Raw genomic sequence first — 22,376 nt, 5'->3', positions numbered from 1 at the left:
TGAAGCAACGGGGGTGCCATAGAAAGGCCGCCCGGTCCCTATAAGAGGAAAATGCTTGCGCTCTTCAGTCGTATCGATTCATCCCGGTAGCAGCTGTACGTGCAGTAGCCACTTGAGTGCCCATCCACGTACAATATTTATTTTCCCCTGCGTGCACTGGAATATAGCTTTAAGAGCTGTTAGGCCTCCTTGGCAACCATATCGTGTAATGATAACTATAGGAATTGTAAAGGCGCCGAGGTTTATGCTAGCTGAACTGTTACACATCGCAGAACCGTGGACGTATCGTACGGGAGCTCTTATTTAGGCACCTGGAGCTCCTTGTGACACGGGACGCTCCTAGCTGGAAGAGTTGGTGTAGAATTCGTGACGATACCAATTAGTCATTTCTCGACAAAACCAGGCGCCACTCAATTTCACAGAAAAATATTTTTTCTTGCCAGGCCGTTCAACATAGGTGGGTTGCCGCTAGCAACTCTAATAGTGAGGTTATCATCATTCGAATCCAACTTCCTGGAGGCAAAGCCATGCTTGTCGTCTCCGTTTACTACAGGCCACAATTCAATTCCAAAACTACAGACACCTACGACTGGATAACTCACCTCTTTTCGTTGAATTTTCTGGTCCAATAATTATTGGAGGAGGCTTTAATGCAAAAAATAGCCTATGGGGATACTCTCACTCTGGTCTACGAGGAAAACTCTTAGAACAAGAACTGTCCAGAAAACGCTTTCACCATGGGAAAGACCCTTTCATGGTATCATTCGTCGGCGCCCCATATCTCGGTGTCACCCGGAGGCCAGGGAGAGATATGTGCAAAAGCTGTCCAACGACAAAGAAGAAGGCGAAGTTGATCTTTTTACCGAGCTGCCGTTACTGACACTGCTGCAGCCATCGCATGGAAGTGCCCAGAACTTCCTCAGCTGGATGGGTCTCGCACTATTACTAACACGTGTGGACTGACCGACGAAGCGGAAATCTTTGGAATATTAGGCGCTCTACAAAGAATTCAGAATCATTCAGAACAGCTACAAACAAGGAAATTCAGAGGCGTAACAGACTCTTACGTGGCACTCAGGGAGCTTAACAAAGCCTTCACGCAAAATTTTACAGCTAATTCCATACTAAAAACGGTACAAGAACTCAGTTTTGAAGGAATCAAAGTCCGCATGGCTTGGACCCCAGCACATACACCAGGAGCGCAGGGCAACGAACTGGCACATAATTCTGCCCGGGAGTGTGTACAAAATCCTCCCTTGGTACCCCCTGTCGTCACTGAGTGCGCTGCGTCCGCCCAAACAGACGTACCCACTACCAACTGGCAACAAGAGTACCGACGATTAAAACTACTCAGCAGACAACGATTAGCTGAAGCTTCCCCACCTGGTTTTTTGACACCTTTAAAGGAATACTGACACCAAATTTTGATACCTAAAAAAATTATATAATTGGCTTCAGTAGTTTGTGCAGATGCCTCACAGAAATGTTTGCAGCGATCCGAGGCCGGAATCACATCTAAAATCGATTTTGATTGTCCAGGCCGCGAGCTTCCACAAATCGGCAGCACTAGCGCAATCGCTTTCGGCGTGGCGAAACATTGGCCTGCGTGTCTGGCCGGTTCAGGGTGACGTCATATAGTCGTTTTCAGAACCGGAAACGATATCCTGCGCTGCTGTTGTCGGTGGTATTCGTTTGGGCAGGAGACGTGGGCGTAGCTGTGTGAGCAATGCTTGTAAACGTTGCGTGTTCGACGTCTTTGCTCTTCAGTTCGTTGCCGGCGCATGGTGTTCGGCACTGGTGCCGAAAACTGCGGGATGTCGACGGGCACCGCGGCGACGCGGCGGTGCGCATCGCCGAGCTCGCCCAAGTTGTGCTACGGCAAGCTCGCGGTATGCGAAGTACTGCTCGTGGAAGCCTGTCCGAGCAAATCGACGACGACGCCAAGATGCATTATTTTCCACGGGACGACATGCATCGCTAAACGTGGACTGAGTTCGTGCGCGCCGGCGGCCGCAAGAACGGTCGCCCAAGCCAGCGGGCTCGGGGTTGCACGGGTCACTTTGGGTGTTGGGAACTTTAGGCTTATGCTGTATTCGGGTGGTCGTTTTATAGCGCTCTAGAGCACTCCGAAAAGCGACTCCGTGTTCGGGTGGTCGAAACCGAGCGCTCGACGCATGTTCGGTTGGTCGTCTCAGAGCGTCGTACTCCACTCCGAGCACCTCCGACTGCTCTGACTCCGAAGTTGGAGTGCCGCCGAAATCCGGAGGCGATTGGGTCACGTGACCCCGGCCGCCGCGGCTCGCCTCTGGCTCGCCCCGCTTGCCCCGCTCGCCTGCCCAGTCGGTGGCGTTCGCTGAATCCTCCCTTTCTGTGCTGAGGCCTCGACAGCGGTTAGTTGTGGGAGTGTTTCGACGATTTTGCTTCTCGTGCTATTCTCCGCATCATGTCGAAACGGAGACGCCTGTTGAGTGTAGGAGAGCCGTCTCCGCTACTTCTGCAGCTCGAAATCGACGCCGAGGAGGACAGCAGCTCAGACGACGACGACTCGCACGTTTACGCTGCGAAGTTCGCCGAACTGTTCGCCGAACCACTTCCAGTGTTCAAAGTGCAGGAATACGTTCGCAAGGTTGTGCACACCTATTCTTACCTTCAATCATTGCGAATAACAGGCGCTCGGCTGATGTCGGGGAACTTTGGCTTGGAGCTAACGCGTCCGATACGGAGGCCGCCATTTGTTGAGACACCTTGGCCGGCCTGGCTGTTTGCAGTTGCCGTTTTGGCCGTGCCGCGGCGCCACGGTCGCGTGCTACTCCAAGATCGGGTACGCGTTCGGTTGGGGAGCGGTGACTCTTGCTCGGATTGGGGGAAGCGGCGCATCGGCGTACTCCGAGTCGGAGTATCAGAGCGACCACCCGAATACAGCATTAGTATCGTTGGTATCGTGGCGACTATTTAATCGCTGGTATCTGTACAACTGCGAATGACCATCCCTTACACAACTTTTCACCACACTATCATCCCCTTTTTCGCATATGAAGCTTTATTTTGGCAATAATTTCCATTCCAGCGATCGGCGACCAAGACATCTGCCGCGGCCTGTTTTGATTCTAGCGCGCAGGTGGCGCCATCTTTCGGCCGCTCGCCGCACCATGGTGCCGGCAGTGCTGGGTCGGAGCGCCGAACCTCCGCTTCCGGTCAGCGTAGGCTTACCATCGCGGCAAATATGTGAACGCCACTTTTAAATTCAGCGCTGATAACAACTCCTAGCACAATTTTTAACACACTAACATCTACTTTCTCGCATGTGGAGCTTCTTTTTCGTGATCAGATTGATTAGAAGAGTGGCGACAAGCTGTTGCTATCACGGTCTGCGCCGGTTCGAGCCGCAGTGATATTAAAAAACGGACGACGGTGAAGACATCGCCGGCCTAATCGCCTGGCCAAATAAAGTTATTCTGTCTGTCGGGTGGCAGTGACTCATCCGAGTCTGACGATTCAGACATGTCGACTGCGCGGGCGAGTCGCGGACCATGTGAAATCGTAGCAGACGATGCGGCGAACGCATAGAGGAAAGAAAAACGTCCCTGACGTCACGGGTGAGACCATGACGTAAGCCTGGCCCGCTTGCAGATTTCTAGGGACCATACTTGCAGGCTGGCCTTCGAACGGCCATTTTACCGCGCGGCGACCAAATTTGAAATTGGTTGCAATAAACGTGCTATAATTAATTCTGTGTTGGCGGCTGACGGCTTTCGGTTCGATTTTCGTAATTACTGGGCCAATAGGTATTCTTTACAGCATAAAAACTGAAAAATAGAAATTTCGCGTCAGTACTCCTTTGAAGACGCTATCGAGACGAGAAGAAGTATTCGCCAACAAGGTGTATGCGGATGCGGCTTACACACCGGACGTCATTTCTAAATGGACGAGAAATCAGGCTTCGGAATCTAAATGTACCTTCTGTGCGGCGCATACTATCCCCAACCTCTTTCATTTAGTTTGGTCTTGTTCAGCATTCTCAAGTGGCAGAGAGCAACTCCTAGAGTCCCAGGCGGCCCCACAATCACTATCTGAGCACTTGCAGCTTATTAGAGGCGATCCACGCACCCTTGAAAGGGTAGCAAACTTTGCTGTACAAAGTGGTCTGTACAGAGTTGTACAGTGGCTGACTGACTCCCACCCTTTTTTCGAGTGTTCGTGCACGCGACTATACTCGTGTGATCCTCGTGTGAACAGTGTGAACAGTGTGAACAGTGCTCCACATACCAACGACCAGTGCCTATGTGAACACTCAAACCGTTCCTGCAGCTAACCGGAAGAGGAACTCTAAACGATTACAACGTCATGTGATCATTATTTGTAATACGGGTCTTCCCTTTTCCTTTTCCCCCCAACCACCACCAGGGCCTCAGGCCTCTTCCCAAATAAAAGTCATTCATTCATTCTCGTGCACTCACTCATACTCACGCTCACCAGTCACCCTCACCGCTCACACTCACGCTCACCGCTCACCATAACCACTTGCACTCACTCACGCTCACCATTCGCCGTCACCATTCACTCCCTCGCGCTCGCGCTCACCACTTTTGTCTTCCTTCGCACGAGAGTCTGTGCAGCAGACCCTCCATGAGTCATGAAACAAAACAGTATTAGTGCATTACGGCGTCAGAAGGCCATTGAAATCATATTTCTAAATCAACACGCCACCGGAAAATTCTTTTCTTTGGTGCCCCTTAGCAGGTGCTCATTGACGACATGTTTGCGAAGCTAAAAGAAATCCCGCAATTAACAACCATCACAGCGAGCGGCTCCTCCGACGAATAGCCAACAGCGAGCACGAGTGCAATGTGGCGCTCACCGCGGTAAGCACCTAAAATGGCGTGAGTAGAGTGAGTGCACTCGCGAGTGGTGAGTGGGGCTCGCGGCGAGTGGTGAGCGGGGTACCCCGGGAGTTGCTCTCGCACTCACGAGTGGTGAGTGGGGCTCGCCGCCAGTGGCGCTTGCAGTCGCGAGAGTTGAGTAGGGCTCAGTGCGCGTGAGACCTGAACTCACTTCCACTCAGACTTGCCAGGTAAACAAGATGGCGAGGCTCACTCACCACTACTCATAAGAGGGGAGTGGGGGTGTGTGAGTGCACTGGTGAGCGAGTCTGCCGACCTATGCGCTTAGGTAAAGTAAGCCTTGTAAAGAAGATCGTTAGAGATTCGTTCGAGATTTGTTGAAGCAATGGCAGATATATGTTGAGTCAATAAAACATATAGCAACCGCCGTGATTGCTGGTACGTTATTTCACTAGTTTTGGCAGCCTAGCCTAGGGTATGTTGTTAACAACAGTCCTTGATTTCTGCAAATTTTCGAGGTTACAGCGATGCAGTGGCTACATGACCACACCTTGAAAGCCTCGAATGCTCAGTACATCAGTTTTGACTTGCAGGCTAGTGGCATTTATTTCCTGTGTAAGTGTTAGCAACATGGTTGGGGATGAAATAGCTCGTGTTAAAAAAAAATCCGCCATCTCCACGAAGTGAATGATGATTAGTGGGGCGAAGCTCCAATGCTTATCGGTAAAACCGTGGAACATTCGGCCAGACATCATATAATTACTCGACACGTTGTTATAGGGGTGGTTATGTATACACTTATATGAGGCGATGGTGGTGAGGTTGTTATCAAACCACAAGCGGTCGCATACCTTATAGCTGAGGCCGAACGAGCGATCGAAGAAGTCGCGCTTGAAGCGCGCGTCGGCGCCACCAACCTCAGGTAGCGACCGCTTTCGGCGCTTTACCGCTGCTTCCCGCGCCCGCTGCGATTCGAGGTTATCATGCCGCCGCTTGCGTGCCGCCTCTGCCTCGCGAGCTCTCACCGCGGTGTCTTCGCGGCGGGCCCGCATTGCAGCCGCGTTGCGAGCTCTCCCTGCCGCTGCCTTCGCTTGCAAAGTGTTCATGATGAGTAGCGCGCGCGCCCGAGTGAGCAGCGGAGTCTGACGGAATAAACTTTATTGAAGTAAAGATGGAGGAAAAGGGAAGGTGAGAAAAGGGTGAAAGAATCATAGGTGGAACCCTTTGTCCATAGCAGCGGAGACGGAGGAGTAGGCGCGCCGTCTAGCAAGCGACCTATGAACTATTGCACAGCTGCACCTCTAGCGGTCGCCTCGAGAACTAGTGTACACGAGGGACTTGGCCCCAGCAACAGGAGCTCCGCCCCTAAGCGACTTTAAGCAAAGTGGACGCATTGTTCCTGTCTCTTTTCGTATCCTTCTTCGTCCTGTCTGCACGGTGCCGTTGGAAAATAGTAACCCACCCAGTCCTCAATTTTTCCTGCGATGTAGATGAAGCATACAAGTAACAAAAAGTAATTTTAGTGGAGGAAACCATTACCTCTCGTTAATCAGGAGGATGTCGCGCCTTCAACCCAATACTACGTGTGAATTGGTGGCACAAGGCCTGTAGCACCCCGAACGAATACAAGAAATAATGCGAGTCGAACGTACGTGGAGGAGGAGGAGGATAAACATCTTTATTGAGGGAAAAGGTTGCGTGGACTCTTCAGGAGGTGAAGTCCTCAGTCCAGGACCCCATATGCCTTGCCAGCCGCTACAGCCCGCTCCACCAGCCGAAGCTGGTCGGACAGGCATGAGCTGGATAGGGCGCGCCTCCAGAGCTCGGGAGAGTTGTAAGGATTCGGCTTGGGGAGAGGGTGGGAGGGGCATCCACCAACCATGTGGAAGAGAGTACACTCTGCTGCACAGAAGGGGCAGCTAGGGGACGTAATTTCTTCGGAGTAGTGGCAGACTCTTTTTGGGTGGGGAAAGGTGTTTGTTTGCAAGGCACGGTAGTGGTGTGCCTGCTCGATAGAGAGGTGTCGGTGCGGTGGGGGAAGGGTGCGTCGGGCCAGGCGTAGATGTTGCGTCATTTCTGTATATGTCAGGAGGGGAGTAAATCTCTCCGAGGCGGTGTCTGCACTCCTCGTGCGGCGTGTCATTTCTCGCGCGAGGTCGTGCGCCATCTCGTTCCCATTCACTCCCAGATGGGCTGGAGTCCATATTATGTGGATCTGTCGCTGCGGCGGGTGGCGGAGTAGCATTGCGCGGGCCGCAGCGTGAACGGTTCCGGCCTGAAAGTGTCGGCAGGCCTGTTGGCTGTCCGTCACAACAGTAGTAGCCTGGGTAGAGCAGATGGCAAGTGCGATTGCCGCCTCTTCAGCTTCAGCTGGTGAAAGTGTTTTGACAGAGGCAGTGATAGCCTGTCCTCCTTGGGCGGGGCTTACTGCCAAGGCGAACGCTGGATAGGAGGAGTATGCTGCCGCGTCTGTGAAGACCGCGTCAGCATCTCGACTGTACTGTCGTGAGATGGCCTCCGCGCGAGCCTTGCGCCGTCCACTGTGGTGCTCAGGGTGCATATTACGCGGCAAGGGTTGTACTTTAATGAGTTCTGGAGTAGGTCGGGGGAGGGGCTCTAGAAGGGGGCCATTGTAGCCCGGTGTATTTATTCCCAGTCCTGAGAGGACCTGGCGGCCCGCGTTGGTTAGAGAAAGCCGTCGGTATTGTTGTAAAAGATGTCCTTCAACTAGTTCAGACGACGTATTGTGGATACCGAGTTGAAGAAGTAGCAAGGTGGATGTGTTTGTGGGAAGGCACAGTGCGCGCTTGTATGATTTTCGAATTATTGCATTGACACTTTCTTCTTCGTGCTTGTTGAGAAGCGCATATGGGATCGCGTACGTGATGCGGGAAATAATGAAGGCGTGCACGAGACGTAGCGCCGCATTCTCCCCGAAGCCGCGCCTCTTCGTGATGATTCGGCGCAGCATATGGGATACCTGATCCGTAGTGTGCTTCAGCCGAGTTATGATGGTGGAGTTCCGTTTATCTTGCTGGAAGACCATCCCAAGGATCTTGATTTGAGGAGTGGGGCGGATAATGTGGCCCTCGAGGTGTATTTCGACCGGTGGAGGTGGGTCACGCTTGGGTCTTCCTGGTTGGACCACGAGTAGCTCAGACTTTTGCGGGGCGCACGAGAGTCCGCAGTATTTGGCGTACTCAGTGACCACATCGGCCGCTTCTTGAAGGCGAGCTTCCATGTCCCCCCACGAGCCTGTGCCCGTCCAAACTGTCACATCGTCGGCGTAGAGCGCATGCTTGGTGTTCGGAAGAGCTGCAAGGCGTTGTGGCAGTTTGATTAGGGCGATATTAAATAGCATCGGGGAGAGCACTGCTCCTTGTGGAGTGCCTCTGCTCGCCAGGTTGATGGGGTTGGACTTCGCTTCGCCAACGTGGAGTACCGCTTGCCTCTTAGTAAGGAAGTCTCGCACGTAAGTGTACGTGCGTTCCCCGCAATGTAGCTCTCGCAGGTGGGCCAAAATGACTGAATGGGACACATTGTCAAAGGCCCCCTTGAAGTCCAATGCCAGCATTGCCGTGGGGGAGTGTCGGTTGGCAGGGGTCATGACTTCTTCTTTAATCTGGAGGAGAATGTCCTGGGTGGAGAGGTGGGGTCTGAATCCAAACATCGAGGTTGGTATGAGGTTCCGATCGTCTAGGTGACGCTGGAGGCGAGCGAGGACGATATGCTCCATGAGTTTACCGACGCAGGACGTTAGCGATATAGGTCGTAGGTTGTCAATAGAAGGGGTCTTGTTCGGTTTGGGGATGAGGTGAACGTAGGCGAGCTTCCATTCTGCAGGGATCTTGCCCTCTCGCCACACTCTATTGAGGCACGCGGTGAGGGACACGAGAGAGTCGTCATCGAGGTTGGCTAGTAGCCTGTTGGAAATTCCATCAGGACCTGGCGCGGTGTTTTTCCGTATCCGGGACAGTGCCGCTCGTACCTCCGAGATGAGGATGTCTTGATCCAATGAGGGGTTCGGCGATCCATCGTAGTCTGTGTGGCTCTGTTGCGGACCGGGCGGGAAGAATTTTGCCTCGAGGTTCGTTAAAAGTGTGTCGGTTGAGTGATTGTGCAGGAGGGCCCGTAGTTGGTTTGATGACGTTGCCTTCGAAGAGGAGGGGTCCAGGAGGTAACGAAGAATTTTCCATGTTTTTGACGTGCTCACGTGGTTTCCCATGGCGTCGCAAAGGGAGAGCCAACTCTCACGGCACAGTTCGCGTGCGTATTTGGCCGCCTTTTCATTGAGCTGCGCAATGCGGATGCGGAGTTTTTTATTGTGCCGCTGCTTTTTCCAGCGCTTTTGCAGGCTGCGTCTAGCTTCCCATATGTGTAGAAGGTGCGTGTCTACGCAGGGATTGTCGGTATTTGTCTTTATGTTAGTAGTACAAGCGGCCTGGTCCTGAATAAGTTGGGCTATCCATGCGGAATATTGATCTTCCTCTGCCGGATCTGCGGTGTCCTCTGTGCTGCGCGCTGACCTCAGTTTTCGGAAACCGGACCAATCTGTCAGGGCAGCACGTCCCACTGTACGGACTAGCTCCGGGCCTGAAATGATTAATTCAATAAGGAAATGATCGCTGCCCAGTGCCTCTTGCTTGTTTCGCCATACGCACGTCACCTGCTGGTTGCTCAGGGCGAGGTCTGGCGTAGTATCGCGAGAGACGCTTGTGCCCGTGCGAGTGGGTATGCTGAGCTCGTTGAGTATCTGCCATGCCTTCTCGTCTACGTACTTGTGAAGGTAGTTGCCCCTTGGATTAGCGTAAGTGTAACCCCAAAGGGGGTGCGCCGCATTGAAGTCTCCACTTACGATGAGTTGGTGCTTCCCAGCTTTCTTTCGCGCCAGTTCCAGCGTGTCATTTAGGGCCTGCGGAGAACATTTGGGCCTGCAGTAGACATTAAGGTGGAAGATAGGTAAGGAAGTCTTTGATGCCTTGGCGGGGAGTAGTTCTAGTAGTACGCCTGGGGCTCCTGCTAATGGAAGGGAGTGCTGTATAGCGGTGATAGACCTGGATACCAGCGTGTGTAACACCCGCGTGCCATCCGCATGAAAAGTGATATAGCCGGGGAGCGAAGCGTGGGTGTTGCTTTCTTGCAATGCGACAACGTGTGGAGGTGTTTCTTGTGTTGTAATATACTGGATCAGTTCTGAGCGTTTTTCGCGGAATCCGCGGCAGTTCCACTGCCAAACAATTGTTTCGCCGCGGCTCCGACTATTCTTATTAGGAGGACCCATCTTCTTCCATGGCATCTTTGGGTGGAGGAGGAAGGGAGGTAGTGACGCGAGTGCACTGAGGAATAAATGCTTCCATTTTCGAGAGGCGTTCTTCGAAATTGGTATTCATTTCTTTGAGGGCTTGCATGGTCTGGTTCAGTTGGTCAGTAATAGTTTGTTGCGAGGCGGTCAGCTGCTGTAGCATAGAACGTATTCCCACCACCTCGTCTCGAGTGATAAATGGCGTGGGGTTTGCTGGCATCGCCTGGCCCGAAATTGGTGGGAGGGTTGTGGGAAGAGGGGGGGTTGCATCACTGCCCGGTGGGAGGGAAGTTCGGGGACGCTTGATAGCGGGAGAAAGTTGTTGCGGGGAGGGTGCAGGGGGGTTGGCTGCTGTTTTTGTTAAGGACGCACGCAGTTCTGCAAGTTCCTGTCTGAGAGCCGCGTTCTCAGCTTGTAATTGAGTTATGAGTGCGCCATACTTATTATCAGCTCTGGAGGCCGCTACTCCTGCCCAGCTCACCTTGGGTGCGTCCTCGTGGCGTGGTTCTTTGTGCGCGGAGCTCCTGTTGACTGAGGAGCTGGCCGAGCGTTGATCTCTGGGTGGCTTGCGTTGCGTCCCTGGGGTCTGATCTCGATTGCGTGCCTGGCTGGGCGCGCGTTCCTTGGTGGTTGACCGTCCGTGTTGTGGCCCTCGACCGTGATCTCGGCTCGGTCTTGAGCTCGAACGGTGAGGTCCCCGGTTGCGTCGCGAGCCAGGAGAGGGGGAGCGCGACCGGCAGGGCCCATCCGATGTGGACTTGTTCGGAGTTTTCTTGGCCTTGTACACGGTGGGCAGGTACCGCTTGGGGCAGTCTTTAGATGCGGTGGTGTGTGGGCCTTTACAAAGCCCACACCGCGGTGTGCAGATGTGCTGAGGCTCGTTGAGGGGGGCACCGCACACGTTGCACTTGGGCGTGGCTGGAGGAGAGGGGCAAACGTCCGCTCGGTGGCCCGTTTGATGACAGAGGGTGCAAAAGGCGACCGTGCGGCGATAAGGGTAGCATCGGAGCAGGGCTTGGTTGACGTAAACGTAGTACGGCACTCGCTTGCCTCGAAATGTTATGACGAAGGCTTTGGACTCTCCGAGGCGACGAGCTGTGAGAACCTCGTATCCGGGAGCAGTAATGAGTGACTTGACGTACTCTTCTGGATGTTCTTGTGCGATGTTGTGAATGACGCCACGGCAGGAATTGTCCGGAGTGATTGGGTAGACTGAGACCTCGTGTCGGTTGCCGAAGACCACAATCTTCTGGAGGCTTTCGAGCGCTCGTGCAGCTGCTGGAGAAGGTGTGCTGACGACTATGACGTTCTGCTCTGCACCAACGCGGAGCTGGAAAGGTGCTGGTGTAGTGGGGAGCCCGATCTCCCGAGCGATTGACGCAGTGAGAGAAATGGGGTCCGCACGGGAAAGCTGGAGGCCGTTTCTTGGGCGGATGCCTATTTTGAAGTCATCCGATGGTAGAGGTGGTTGCCTTGGTTGACGCGTCGACGGGCGATGGCGGAGCGCTGGTGTCGGTGGCGATTCGGGAGTAGACTTCGACGGGGAAGGAGGACGTCGCCGGAGGGAGCGGCGTACTACGTGGTTGTGATTTAAATAAATGTTCGAAACGTTGTACTCCAGCCGAAGGGGACTCAAATGTCAAATTAAATTGTCTTATTCTGTTTGTATAGCTCATATAGTTGTTACTTTGAGCGATCGTGGGTTTTCTCCCCACATGATGTAATGTTTCCTACAATGTGCATCACTTGCATAACCAGGGTGAAGACGCCGCGAAGGGTGAGGAAAGTTTTGTTACGCTTCTCTAATGGCGCGAAATGCCCTCTTTTTTTCAGAACATGTTCAGCTATCACCTGGCGGAGCGCATCCCGTGGAGTGAGCTTTTCACAAAAGTGCAGGCCCTCGAGAAAGACTTCGCGCTTGAATACGCCATCGCTGGTGACAACACTGTGGAGCAGATCTTCATAGCTTTCGCCAAAGCTGGTGGGGCTCTGCGGCAGATTCCATAGGACATTCAGGCTCCGCCAAAGATTCTTGCTTCTCACCAGTGTTTGCTTTGTTCGATTCCCTTGTGAAAGACTTAACACTGCGAGCAATGAGTAAAACAGTGTGTGCATAGGTGCTCTGTCTGTAAAAATAAAGGTGACCACTGCTCAAAAAAAAAAATCTACCCCATTTCTTGGAGAGAGTGACGCAATGAGTTTATGAATAGAGTGGCAGCAAGTAATGCTGGACGTCGACCGAGATCATTTGGTCAGTAGCAGCCTTTCAGGCCACCTAAACAGCTTCTAAGAACGTGAACCGCTGGGTTGAAGCGGAGCAATACGGCCTCCTATCGTTCCATACTAGTGGTGTTGCTACCTACCGTGGTCGTTTACCGACAAGCCCATAGCATGTTTTCTGGGTTTGTTCTGTCTTTGCACCCGTGGCACGTGTCGCAACTGTTCGCAATCGGGTTTTGGTACGAGTTCTTTTGGATAAGCCACCAAGTATAAGCCACGGATTGCCATGTACTGACGGCAGGATGACGTGGGGCAATTAAGAAAATTTAAATTAAGGAACGTTCGGGTGACTATCCTAATGCCAATTTGAACCGGGTCGTGTTCCAATTGGGGTTCATTTAGCGGATTAACTTGAACGTTTTAAACAAAATAGTGCACATCATTTTTTTGCCGACCATTTAATTTAAATAACACACATTGTGATGGGGACAAAACTGCGAGAACACAAAAATAGATTTGAAAAATTGTACATAAACGCTATAGGCTGAGTTTATTTTCCTAGTAGGATACACTTGTTTTTCTGCTCATAATCTAGCATTTTCTTTTCTAGACATGGGCAATAATCTTCTGCCCCACTCCTATTTTATTAGCTGACACAATGTGTGCGCCGGCATTAGTCACGATGAGGCAGCCGCTTAGGTGGGATGCCGTCAGTTGAGGGTATGGCTAGCGACGGTCTTCCCAGCTATGTGCAACTGACAGAGCGTGGAACGAACTTGATAGCGAGCCGTGGCGCCTGTTGTATTCGCGTATCTTTTCTGTCGTCTCGGAATGTACTATCACTCTCCTTTATACGTGTCAGTTCTTGCTGCGCGAAATATAGAATCACGGGAGCCTTCGCCTCTGCCTGCCTCAGTCATACCTTCCTGGTTGCAACGGTGACGTACTTCCGTGGACGCTAGATGAGCACGGATGATAGCAGACGGGTGGATGCCACTGCAAATTCAAAAAATTAGCCTAATAATGCTATAGGAATAAAAAAGCTCATTCTCTTCTTGCTACAGTATAACGGGGAAATGCAACACAGTCGTACCCACATAGGTTGATGTAAGATATGTGTAAAAAACTGTGGTTGATTCCACTGTCACAGGAATCGGTAAAGCACGGAAATGAAATGTGCAGCGAAATCTGCATTTGTGGGATGGCGGCTCTCTTGTCGGTGTGCTTCGCGAGCGACGCCCTGCAAACCCGCCGCGGTGGCTCAGTGGCTAAGGCGTTGCGCTGCTGAGCACAAGGTCGCGGGTTCGATTCCCGGCCGCGGCGGCCGCTTTTCTGATGGAGGCGAAAAGCAAAAACGCCCGTGTGTACGAGATTTCGGCGCACGATAAAGATCCCCAGGTGGTCAAAATTAATCCGGAGCCCTCCACTACCGCGCGCCTCATCGCCTGCGTTGCGTCGGCGCGTTAAAACCCTAAAATCAATCAATCAATCAAAACGACGCCCTGCAAGCGGGTCGCTTCAGAAAGGTGCGACCACTTCGGTCCTGCTCCATGTCGTATACCGCAGACGGTACGTTGCGACTAGCCAAGCTTTTGGAACGCGAGAGGTAGAATTCGTAGCTCGAACCGTGCACGCGCGTGCACGCCGTGCATGGTGCGCGCCGAACTGCTGGAATTGGTTCAATCGGAGCAGGATCGGTTGCGCGATGAAAGGGCGGCAGAGCGGGAAGCTTTAAGGGCCACAGCTGAGCCGGAACGCGCAAAAATCGTTGGCGTCCATTTCCAGTCATCGGATGGCGCAGTACCGAAGAAGCAACTGAGCGTAGCGCGGACGGGGTTTATTTGCAGAGCAGAGGGAGTGGAGAGGAGCAGCGCGCATGCGCGTCATTGGACAGCTGGTGGGTAGAGGGGACATGAGGAGCAGCGCGCATAGCGCACAGGTGGTGTGCAGAGGAGGAGGGAAGACAGAGAGCGGCGTTATCACAGCTGTTGTGGAGAGGAGGAGAGATGCGGACGCCGGACGATGGAGGGTCGACTAAGAGATGCTTTGCATCTAAAAGAGAAGGAAATAAACAGACCTCTATCGTTCCCTCATCAGCCTCACCGTCAACGGCCACCGATTCTCCTGACGTTCACACATCCGCATTCTCAGCTTTATATGGCAACAAGATGAGAAGAGCACAGTGGGGACCAAAGCTACTGTCAATCAGACCAATTTAATCAATTACATACTTCGTCGAGTCTGCCGCCGCAACACTGGCTTCAATGAACACGAGCTTCACAAAATAGAAGCCACAATCTTTCCCAGAATTCTGTACGCCCTTCCCTACCGTAAACTCACGAAAACTCAAAACAATAAATTGGAGATCGCCACCCGGAAATACCTACGAACGAAGCCCATGTACGCTTCAAATTATCTCATTGCCGACACTGGCCTCCACAATACCTTTGAGGGGAATGTAGCCGTCCACGTCGCTGCCCAATAGCACAGGCTCACAACGTCAACGCAAGGCCGCACCATCCTGGCTATTATAGGGTTTGGGACATTCCACTTATCTCCTCTACCAAAAGAACCTCCACCATGGGACTGTTCCTAGAATAACGGTCAAACCCATCGCGCTTCACTTGGACCCGTCCTCAGACCGCGGCAGGGGCCGAACCAAAGCCGTCCATCTTCTAGCCAATCACATGACCCATATTACACAGACGCCACGTGTACAAACAACATATCCACAACTGTCGCGATAGGTCCACGTAAAGGCATCATCCGTCAACATTGTAATGTACCTTACTGTACACCTCCTGAAATACATGTCAATGCAGATTCGATCATGCTGCAAACCCATTCAACTGACCAAATTACCATCCGCACGGACAGTCAAGGCGCCCTGCGGAAATCCGCAACTAACTCCTTAGCTCAGCATTTCGCAAGAGCTCACATGCTACATGGCAGCCCACAGACGCCTACTAGTCTTTCTAGAATGGGTCCCTAGACACCAGGAAATTCTAGGGAATGAAAGGGCTCATGCCGGGCGCCCCTCAACCCCGGCTGCAAGGCTATATACAGACCTAAAGAACAACGCGCCGCTAACCCCAAGGCTCGGAGGCAACAGCTGAACGACCTCCACAGTTCCCGCCGCAACATTCATTTCCCCACTTCGGATCTCACACGCCGCAGAGACACTTACATCCGCCAGGCTCAGACTCTTTCCCTTCCTTGTGACCTAATTCTTCACTAAATAATGACCCGAGATGGCACGCCCCACTGTCAGGTGTGGTGCCTGTCCCGACGTTAAACATACTGGACTTGTTCTCGCGCCACGCGATCACTCCACTTTCTTCATCCACACTTTTTACCACCCCACATTCCATACTCATGTGAAAACTCAGACGCTCACCGCCTGCTGTTAGCCCAATCGTCTGGCCTCGGCTCGTCCGGCATATTGCCCTCATGCGGGGACCTGACTCTTGCGGGGTACCCGTCTGTACGCATTATGAGCCCACCAGAACCCCATTTTCGGCAGCCCGGTGTTACGAATCGGCCAACGCCGCCGTATTTTCCCGCATCAGCCACCACGTGGGAATCGACCACGTGCGCCCGCGTGTCGCTGAATCGTACTTTCGTGTCTCGCCATGCCGGGTCAGTCACCTCGCTTTGCAACGCGCCTCCGGCGGCTGCCAGCGCCACACCTTTCAGGCACCTGCGCGTCGGTGAGTCCCGCCTTGACATCCCCGCCTCAGACGTTTCGCTATCGGCGATCAACATTCGATAGCGCGACCCCGGCACCTTTCAAGGACACTCTCTCCCCCCTCTCGGACGCCACGTGGGACGAAGCCATGGGTGACTCACGAACTATGGAAAGAGCGTGTGGGTGTCTGTGATGTTCGTGGCGTGTTACTCTTGGGGGCGTTTTTTGGGTGTAAATAGAAGCAGCACAAACGCTGAAATTCATTCCTGTCTGAGCAGCGAATCCATGCGGTCGCTCTGCTCTAGTCTGTATTGTAACCTCGCCCGTCGGGCCATTGTATGTTTTTTTTTTGGCTTCGGCTCACCTCTCGCTATGAAGTAAACAGTTACGCTATCCTACTGCTCTGGACTTCTTCACGGCTGCAACAGCGGCTGGCCGCTCGCATCATACACGCTACCCATCGTATGTTGGAGGCCACGGAACAAGGATTGGGTGCCCCCGCCCGGTCGCAACACCGGCCATGGGCCGCTTCAAATAAAGTTTGATCTCTCTTTCTCTCGAGAAGGAACGAATTGTTATAAGCATCAAATCGGGAAGCCTATCACGCACCCACAAAAAAGGTGTGCTACGAAGCCAGGCGTCGAGAAACCTTACCGCGCTGCTATCGTCGTGTCGACCCCGCCACGAAGAGAGGCGCCGTGAAAGTGTACTTGCATCATGAGAGTATATCGCAGTGTTATCATAATCGCCCTCCACTGAAAGGGCATCGCCAGATGTCGTACTCTCGCCGCAAGCAAAGAACCAGTGACATTTTCTGGAGTGTTGAAAACAAACAGGCAGCAGGACTTAGGCGCGATAAATGGAATACCTCCGGACACGAGCCAGGCCACTTCCAAACTGCAGCCAGCAACAGGTCCCGTGTCACGAAATTTTTCGCCTTCTACAAAGCAGCGTTTCTTTTGTAGTTGTACGTCGCTAGTCTGACCCGGTGACACACTACTGTGTGCACACCTAGCATACACCTGGCTCCCCGGCTCAGCGTCAGGTTCTCTCGAACCGGCATATTGCAGTTCTTCTGGCGCCACCTATAGCCGCTGAATGTTGCGAAAGTCGGGCTCAGAATGCGCGCGTCATCGGCTGGTGGTGGCGATCGGTATGGAGGAGTTGGAAGTGGAACACGAAGATTGCGTCTGTTACGTTATTGCTGGGGGTATCACCGCGCCGTGATTACAAATGGAATTGTAATCTCAGAGGTGTGGCCACCGGCTCTGGAAACACCGCACGAGGCATGACAGCACAAACACCGCCGGACGACGGTCGCGATTGAGGTGGCTTGATGTATCACGCTCGCTGGAACAGCAAGATATTATTTCGCCTCGATAGGCGAACACAAAAAAAAGTCGTTCATCCAGAAAACTGTTGCTTGCCGGTAGGACGGAGATGGTGCGAACATGACCATTTAAGGTCATGAGGAGTTGGGTTTTAATGTGAGGCAGTCATCTTGGTTGGATGGCTGAAGCCAAGAAAACAATGGCCCGTACCCACTGTGGTGCATTGGCCAAGTCAAACAGATCTCATTAGGAATAAGGTTAAGAATTAAAGGTACGCGAAACGTAAACCCAGAAAATGGCGGTGAAAATCACATTAACAATTATTAAAATGAAGAAGAATGAATAGTGATGCGACAATAGACAGCGATCATATTTAAGCGTAAAAAATGTTACTTTAACGTTCCGAGAAAGGGATGCGTTTGAATAACAAGGCAACAGACCTGCATCGAGAATGAAGGACTAAAGGGTGCTTCAAATTTACATCGCCTTGGCAAAAACCTAGCCTTAATTTCCAAAATAATTAAAAATTAGGAACCGACAACGAAAGACCCAAGCCCGAAGGGGAACTTCCAGGTAGTGTTTTGTTTTGTTTTGTTTTCGCAGAGAGGAGAACCGCTACCAATATAGGAGGAAATGTTCAATAATCTCCTCCGCTTGACAAGTGTCACTCAGGGTTGATGGCGCAGGGAAGGTAAAAATTGAAATAATCCTGGCCAGAGCACTGCTACATGCCCCCGGGTAAATCATCATAGAATTTGTTGGTTGGAAAATGGTGGTGTGTGCCGCTGTCAACCATCCTATTCTTTACGTATAAATATATCATTTGTGCGTGTGCCGGAGAAAGTCGCCATTGAGTTTGTTTTGTGATGAACTGCTCTTAGGATTCTTTCTCAAGGTCTTCCGCGTGTCCGTTGTACGTGATATAAAATTCACGCGAAGCGAGAACCACTCCTATGAATCACAGGTGAGTGCGCAGTAATTAAGAGCCACTGTGGCTCAGGCGATACAGATACAGATAAACAACTAGAAATACAAACAGACCAAAGTGTCCGAGTTTCTCTTCATTCCCGAAAAATGACCGTCCTTTGTAGAAAAAATCAAAGCCCCTTATCAGGGACAGATGCTTACAACGTGATCTCCCAAGCGAACTCAGCCAAACGAAAACGCCAAAATCCAAACTGCTTTGACCGTGTCGGTATGGCGTAATTAGACGTCACTTTACAGCGCGAGGGACCCTTATTACATTCCGCCCACGGGAAACGTTTTGTTTTCTTGGGGCGCTTGATGTGCTCTCCGCTTATCATCATCGTCGTTTTGTTAAACGCATTGCCTAAAGTTGGCTTTCCTGCAGCGCGTTGTCTCTTTTGACGCCTCAAGTAAGGTATAAAAAGCTTCGCGTTAAAACTCCCGCAATCGTGCACTGAAGTCATTATTAAGATGCCTTGCTTTCTGCGGCATATTCATCACCCTGTCAAGCCGAGAATCCCGCACCGCATTCGGACGCACCCCGCTTTTAAGCCTGAGTGATACGCTTAGGTTGGCTCCAGAGATAGCCGTACAGTGGTTGTGTAAATTTGTTCGTGCCTAAACGGAGACGGTTGGGCTGTTCTTTTCTTATGCCTCGGAGGTACTACAACGGGTTTTATCACGACAGCGCGGAATGGGGAACTTACATAGGGATCGCGCTAAAACACGGTGAACCCCTACGACACCGCAGTCGCGGCCCTGCGCAGCGATGGGAACTTTATGGTTACCGTATTTGCACGATTTTAACGCGCCCCTGGTTGTACGCAGGTAAATCCACTGATGAAAATTTCTAAAACATTGGACGTCGGTTCTACCGCACAGATCTAAAAGACATGGCACCATGTACCTGGAAGAAATATTCGCGTACGCAATGCTGCCACTAAACATTTTTTGTGCTTCATAAATTTGCTTATCCACCTCCTTCGAGCATTAAAACAAAAGCAAGGAACATGATAGTGATTTCGGTTTTGAGCCCGATTGTAGTGCGCACGCATATTTTAAGCCTACTTTTAGCGACGATGAGGTGCGCGTTAGAATCGTGCCAATACGGTATATGTTTGGCAAAGGCTATTCACGGCGTAAGACGACGTTGAATTATCTTAAATGCGAAAGTTTTAACTGCCCCATTGTGAGAAAATGTGGATTTTTTTTTGTCCTGTACGGGCAATGGCTGCCTCGATAGACAACACGTGGAAAACCAAATTGGGTGCGTTCTAATTCGTGTGAGAATCGAGCCCGAGGAGCGTAGTGCGTTACCATTATGCTACGTGCCCAAGAGAAAATCTTACGTTATGACAGCTGGTTCATGGTTGCGTTCCGCTCTCAGCTTCGCTGGTGCAGATGGGACCAGTGGGATCAGCTACGTACGCCCGGCGGGGACCTCAACTACGAACCAGCGGGCACCAACTATTATTTTTTCCAGGCTCACCACCTCCGTGGTCACTTTGCCTGCAGTGAACCAATGGTTCGCCTATGCGCCTGGAGCACTGCCTGTAGAAGCGCCACTGCAATCCCCCTAGCGGCCCCTTTCGAAAGCAGTCGCGGGAGTTTCCAGCCCGCTCACGACGGTCGCCGTTCTTTTGCGGCACGTTCGCGACTGATATTTTCCGTTCGTATGCGTTGGAAATACGTAATTCTGTGGAGCAGTCCCTCTGTTTGCAAATGTGGTGTATTTATGAGACCGTAAATGCTTCTGACGCGATCTTAGTGTGGTAAATTCGGTCCGAAAAAGCGCCAAGTGTGTCACAGGCCGGTGTCGTGAAATTGGCATACGCATGGAGCTGATCGTAATTCTAGTGCCCTGAAATTTACTAACCGTACCTCTGTAAGCAGCAGTCGTTCAGATGCTCATGCTACGGGTTTACACTACAATGCAAATCGGTTTCATGTGCTTACATAATCTAGCGGAGCACTCATAGCTTACAGCACGCCAGTTACGCTTCATATCTCAGATATTGATCGGTACCCTGAACCAGCCAATGTGGAATATATTTCACGGACATTATGCGCGATAAGCACGATGGATAACGCAAAATGATGTGCCGGATTCAGGACGCGACAAAGAATTGACTGCTGGTTCGTCTTGTCACCAGGCGAACCCTCGCAAACATTCATCATCTGCTACATATATCCGCCGCTTTTATGCGAATCCCCGACTAAACACTTATACGAAACTTCGTCATATGACGCAGGGAGCCTGCAGAATCTAGTACAAAAGGGAAATCAGAGGGCCTTATCAGATACCACACTCTTCCAACGACTCCTTTATCGCCTGTGAACTTACCGTATACTTAAAACGAATGTGTCCGCCGAGTGGTAAGCTGTTCGTTAAAGTCGAAAAACAAAATAAAAACGAAAGCGCTGCTTGTGTACGTGATTGCTAAGACGGTCTCTCCTTGATTTCGCTCTGCATTTGTACAGAACGATAGTTAAGCGCCCCCCTACCCGCCTGTCTTGGAAAATATCAGTGCATTTCGCATATAGTTGGTCTAGTGAGTCCTACCTTGCTTATGTTAAGACGGAAGTCTCTAGCATTTCCGAAGATGCACTGTTCCTGTTTATTCCTGTACAAGCCATTATATTGCTTCCGGACTGGGCCGGGAGCATCCTGTTCACTCGCGTTGGTACCTTCACCTCTCATGGCGGCTCGTATTGCACTGCGGCAATACGGCACTGCGCCAATTGTACTGCGGCCCTCCTCTGGCGTTGCTGTTTTCCTTTCACGGCCCGTGCTGCGTCGCTCTTTTTCAGAGCCCTCCTTCTTTCCTGGTCTCGCACTGCGGTTTCCCTTTCGTGGCGCACAATACCCGGCTCGTGCAACTGCAACTTATTTCGGGCCACCTATTTTCTGTACCTCACAACGCGCGTGCTCCAACATATAAATCTAAGCCTTTCGTCTTAAAGAAAACATATTTTGCTCTAGACGTTGCTGAAGCGCAAGCACTTTCAGATTCCCAGATTTTTTCTCTTTTTTATTGGGACCAGATGAAACATCCGGCAATGTTTATAGCGATTAGGAAGACCACATATAGCTTTGATTCACTAAAAAGATTGAAAAGCTGATTCCCCACTGTAACTTTGTCATTTGGGAAGAGTTACTGCTGCTATAATCAGAAATTGGTGTCGAAAGTGGCGGAGTTTCAATTACCCGCTTACTACGTCGTATGACTGGGAAAGAGCTCCGTCATAGTGGGGAGCGCAACCATACAACGCGAAGTATGAACAAACGGTCCTTCGGAATCGCTGATCAAACAAGGGCCTAGCAAGACGTATCCACGTGTAATGATCCCATGACACGTTACGCAAGGCTTACGGACCTGAACTGCTTCCGTTCACCTATACCTTCATTGCCTTCTGTGAAAATGGCGCGCTCTCTCTGTACTTAATTATTTAGACTGTAAACATGGCCGCGCGGTTCCGAAAATCTCTGAAGAGATGGCCCAGCATCTCCATAATATAATAATGACGATGATAATAATCCTCATGTCATTATTATAGAACGGATCGTAGCGTCTCATGATCATGACGCGACATTATTTGTAATTGGAAACACTCTGAGCTGTAGCACGATGCCCGCAACAGATTTCAATATTCTGTAAACGTGGTCGGGATCAGTGGATGGCGCAAACTCGGCGTGTATCTTTCCTTCTTAACTGTGGAAAAGTAGTTACTGCATCGGAACGTTTCGTTTTGTTCGGCTCGTTATTTGAAGTGCTCGTTAAAGTTGCACAAGTGTTGATTCGGGTGACACTATTAGTGTGACCTAGAATCGATGGTGGCAAGACAGGATGACTGGGCTTTGAGGAGTACGGAGCTGTCGTATTGTGAGGAGTAGCTGCACATCATCACCAGGAGCAGCTGATAAAAAATGGCTTTAATTCACACTGTGAAGGTGGTTGGAAAGCAAAGCTGTGAACGACCGTCACAGCAATTCCGCATGCGACGTCCCTTGAATTCACACACGTGGC

The 22,376-nt window shown here is 51.5% G+C and overlaps 1 protein-coding gene across 1 annotated transcript in view; it reads left to right on the top strand.

Moving 5' to 3' along the window:
- LOC144146363 (phospholipid-transporting ATPase ABCA3-like) overlaps positions 1-12,282 on the top strand; it is a 143,586-nt gene extending 131,304 nt beyond the window's left edge. Inside the window, exon 21 of the mRNA XM_077678321.1 lies at positions 11,977-12,282. Within this exon, the coding sequence (XP_077534447.1) occupies positions 11,977-12,150 (174 nt within the window). The 3' untranslated portion in view covers positions 12,151-12,282. The remainder of the gene's footprint in view (positions 1-11,976) is intronic.
- Positions 12,283-22,376: the final 10,094 nt, after the last annotated feature.

The sequence above is a fragment of the Haemaphysalis longicornis genome, unplaced genomic scaffold (genome assembly GCF_048455015.1).
Source record: "Haemaphysalis longicornis isolate Haplotype H1 unplaced genomic scaffold, Haemaphysalis longicornis Haplotype H1 scaffold_7, whole genome shotgun sequence".
In the NCBI taxonomy this organism is placed as follows: Eukaryota; Metazoa; Arthropoda; class Arachnida; order Ixodida; family Ixodidae; genus Haemaphysalis; species Haemaphysalis longicornis.
This window is presented reverse-complemented; position numbering and strand designations above follow the sequence as displayed.